The sequence below is a fragment of the Anopheles stephensi genome, chromosome 2 (assembly GCF_013141755.1).
Source record: "Anopheles stephensi strain Indian chromosome 2, UCI_ANSTEP_V1.0, whole genome shotgun sequence".
Taxonomy (NCBI): Eukaryota; Metazoa; Arthropoda; class Insecta; order Diptera; family Culicidae; genus Anopheles; species Anopheles stephensi.
Genome location: NC_050202.1, coordinates 87,301,720 through 87,304,719, shown reverse-complemented (window position 1 = coordinate 87,304,719; position 3,000 = coordinate 87,301,720). Strand labels below are relative to the sequence as shown.

General features: G+C 44.8%; 2 protein-coding genes across 2 annotated transcripts; one reads left to right on the top strand and one right to left on the bottom strand.

Moving 5' to 3' along the window:
* The first annotated feature begins 468 nt into the window (after nt 1–468).
* Nucleotides 469–1,210, top strand: LOC118505026 (probable 39S ribosomal protein L49, mitochondrial). The gene is made up of 2 exons (XM_036040237.1): nt 469–626; nt 689–1,210. Exons 1-2 carry the CDS (start codon nt 537–539, stop codon nt 1,154–1,156), a joined length of 558 nt encoding a protein of 185 aa, XP_035896130.1. The 5' UTR covers nt 469–536; the 3' UTR covers nt 1,157–1,210.
* Nucleotides 1,211–1,280: 70 nt separating this feature from the next.
* On the bottom strand, nt 1,281–2,503 carry LOC118505025 (breast cancer metastasis-suppressor 1-like protein). Its single transcript, XM_036040236.1, has 3 exons — nt 2,162–2,503; nt 1,859–2,103; nt 1,281–1,785 (listed from the first exon to the last, which is right to left on the bottom strand). Exons 1-3 carry the CDS (start codon nt 2,358–2,360, stop codon nt 1,519–1,521), a joined length of 711 nt encoding a protein of 236 aa, XP_035896129.1. The 5' UTR covers nt 2,361–2,503; the 3' UTR covers nt 1,281–1,518.
* Nucleotides 2,504–3,000: the final 497 nt, after the last annotated feature.

The following is a 3,000-nucleotide window of genomic DNA, read 5'->3' as shown; positions in this document are numbered from 1 at the left end:
TGATGGTTAGCGTCAAATCTATTGGAAAGATAAACGGCTAACTGGCAAATGTTGTTGTACTTGTTGTAAATTTGCATGCCCTTGTTACGATAGTGAGTTCCATTGGGAGGGGAAAAGTGTAATCAAGGGATGAAAAAAGAAAAATGTTTTAACCAGAAATTGTTGTTTGAATAACAAATGCTTTTTAAATGGTTGGAAACCTAGTGGAGATCTAACACTTTACATATTTCTTCTTGAAGACAGAAGTCTAATTATTTTTTTACGTTAACTAAGCAGCAAAAAGAGTTGTTCTTAATTATTTTAGTTTTTTTTTTACAAGAAACAAAAATTATGTCCTCAAAAGCAAGTGAAAAAAGGGTAATTAATTAATTTATAACGGTCCTTCGCTATCCCGCCTATGTAACGGACACTTTGAACAGCTGTCATTGTGCGGTGAAAAAACGGCTTTGTTTATCTTCCGACACAAACACTTTGACAGCCATCGCCTGTCTTCGTCTTTCCGACACGATCAAAGCGGTTTGTTTTCGTACGTAATCATGGCGCTTCGCATGTTGTGCAGCAAAACATTGAACCTAAACCGAATTGTTTCATTTAATGCTGTAACCCAACTCCCAAAACAGCTACAGGTAAACGTGGAATTGTTAGATCAACTATTTGAATGCATAATTAATGTGTTTTCCTTGTGCAGAATGTGACAGCTGGCTCCGTACGATGGTCATCTTTTCGCTCCTCGGAACCGGTCGGTGATTTGGAGCAGTATCCCGAGGTAGAAGTGGTACGGAATCCACCGGAATGGAAGTACGTCGAACGATTGCTAGCACCCCGGACCGTACCGAACCCAACGCCAAAGGAAAGCTACCCATCCGGCTGGAAACCGGCCAGTCCACAGCCCGACCTTAAGTATGTGGTGCAACGTACGAAAAATCACATGCTACCGGTGTACTTACGCCGTGCGTTCCGTGGCCAGCGTCGCATAACGGCGATCCGGCATGTGGAGGGTGACATTTGGCAGCTGGAAGCGGAATTGCGGTACCTCATCGAGAAGCAGCTGAACCGTCCCATCATCACGCGCGTGAACGAAATGAGCGGCCAGATCGAGCTGAAGGGCGATCATGTAGCTTTCGTGGAGAAGTTCTTGCTAGAAAAAGGAATGTAAGTGCATTTAGTCAGTATGTTTAATAAAACCACGCATCTTAGAGAGCAAACGCGATACGGTTTTTGAAGCTATTCTTTTGGGAGTTTCGGGATTTTCGGGACAAAGCAAACTAATCGACCGATGGTTTAATTTTTCATCCTAGTTTTAGTATTTTATCTTATATGAATACGTTTAGCGCAAATCGCTACGAGAAACGGTATTTAAAAAAATGAATGTACACCCAAAATCCGTACACAAGTCTTGGCGATTTCCAAACGCGAGATGTACTCTGGAATCAAATCCGCGCGAGGGAAGATTTGACACGATCCGACAAACCTGGCGTAAAAACTGTACAGCTGAGTAAGTGGTTACTGTAACGAATATCAGGTAGCGGCAGCGGTCGACCGTTTCAGTGCTTTTCGAATCGATGTCCAATCCTCGAGAATTTCCTCCTCGCGCAGCATGTACACGATGTACGGTCCGGACACGGTAACGGCCTTTTTGCGTCCCGGTCCGCGTACCTTGGCCGTGCGCGTGTTCGTGCCCCAGTCGGCCCACGATATGTCCACGTTGTGGCGATCCTCCTCCAACCGGCGCACCTTCTCCATCAGTTCGTCACAAATGACATCGTTGGCGAGATTTTGTTCACTCTATGTGGGAAGAAGTGGATTTCAAATTTAGTCTTCCGAAACACTCGCTAGACGGATGCAATATTTAACTTACATCGAAATGTTGGTAGCAAGCTTGCAGTTCCGATTCAAACTTGTTCTTAATGTTATTGACACGGTACTTCTTCATCACCTCCGCAACCTCTTTGCGGCTGTCCATGTTGGTTTGTAGCTGTTGCAGTGGTATAAAATAATCTTGCAACCGACCTCCGCGGATTTGTTGCAGCTTATAGTCCACCTGCACCATACGCTCCTTGTACAGCTGTTCCTTCAGGATACCAAACTGTTTTTCCAGGCTCGCTGCAATAACGATACGATTAGACTACGAACGCTCTCGGAATCGCGGGTGCGAACATACTTAGATTATCTTGGCAATTTGTACGGCGCCGTTCGCACTCTCCTTCGGACATTTCCGAGGAATCGTCCGAATCCGGTTCGTCCGCTTCCTCCGCGCTGGAATCGTGGTCCTGCCCCTGGCTGGATCCGGAATGCTCCGACTCCGCTCCGGACAGATCACCATCCCCATCGCTATCTCCGTCGGTTTTTACTGGAGGCATTATGGAAATGGTGCTTCCAAACTACTTAAACTAGAGATTTGTTCACACGGAACGGGTTTTTCGCGGAGAAATTTAGCTTGATTTCCAAGAAGCAGCTTTGTTTACAGACGACTTGCGCACTTTGACAACAAGCCAGCCAAACAAGTCGATGACGTCACTTTGACAGTTCGTCGTTGACAGATGGTGAAAATGACACGACCGTTGTTTGGGACATTTGGGCCACGATTGGGCTGTTTGTTATTTAAAAAATAACCGAAGTGCGTGCGGTGAACAGCTAAGAGACGATAATAATGCTGATTTATTCATAAAAAAAATTAACTGAAGTTGTTTTTTGTGTGTGTTTGCAGCTTAATTATAGCTTTGATGACTTGTTGTCGTTATTAAAATAGGAAATGGACCAACATTCAGCCAGAGGCACTGACCACGTGAACCTGACCTGGACTGGAGTGTTTTAGATGATTAATACGTTTTTGATGTTGTGTTTGGCTTGGATGAAATGTATGGCTATAGAGATCACATGAGAAGGACCTTCTTTATCCTTCAGCTCACGCATAGGCTCATCTACTGGCCAGACTTTTTTGCCCAAACCCGGAAAATGTCATCTCACCACCAGATATGCTCGAAAATTGAAACCGACCGC

What these genes read in the sequence shown, in the direction of transcription:
- LOC118505026 (XM_036040237.1), top strand. Translation starts at nt 537, where the DNA reads ATGGCGCTTCGCATGTTGTGCAGCAAAACATTGAACCTAAACCGAATT. An exon ending in AACTCCCAAAACAGCTACAG is followed by an intron (nt 627 to 688) that starts GTAAACGTGGAA and finishes TTCCTTGTGCAG; the next exon opens with AATGTGACAGCTGGCTCCGT.
- LOC118505025 (XM_036040236.1), bottom strand. Translation starts at nt 2,360, where the DNA reads ATGCCTCCAGTAAAAACCGACGGAGATAGCGATGGGGATGGTGATCTG. An exon ending in AAATTGCCAAGATAATCTAA is followed by an intron (nt 2,104 to 2,161) that starts GTATGTTCGCAC and finishes TCGTTATTGCAG; the next exon opens with CGAGCCTGGAAAAACAGTTT. An exon ending in CTTGCTACCAACATTTCGAT is followed by an intron (nt 1,786 to 1,858) that starts GTAAGTTAAATA and finishes CTTCCCACATAG; the next exon opens with AGTGAACAAAATCTCGCCAA.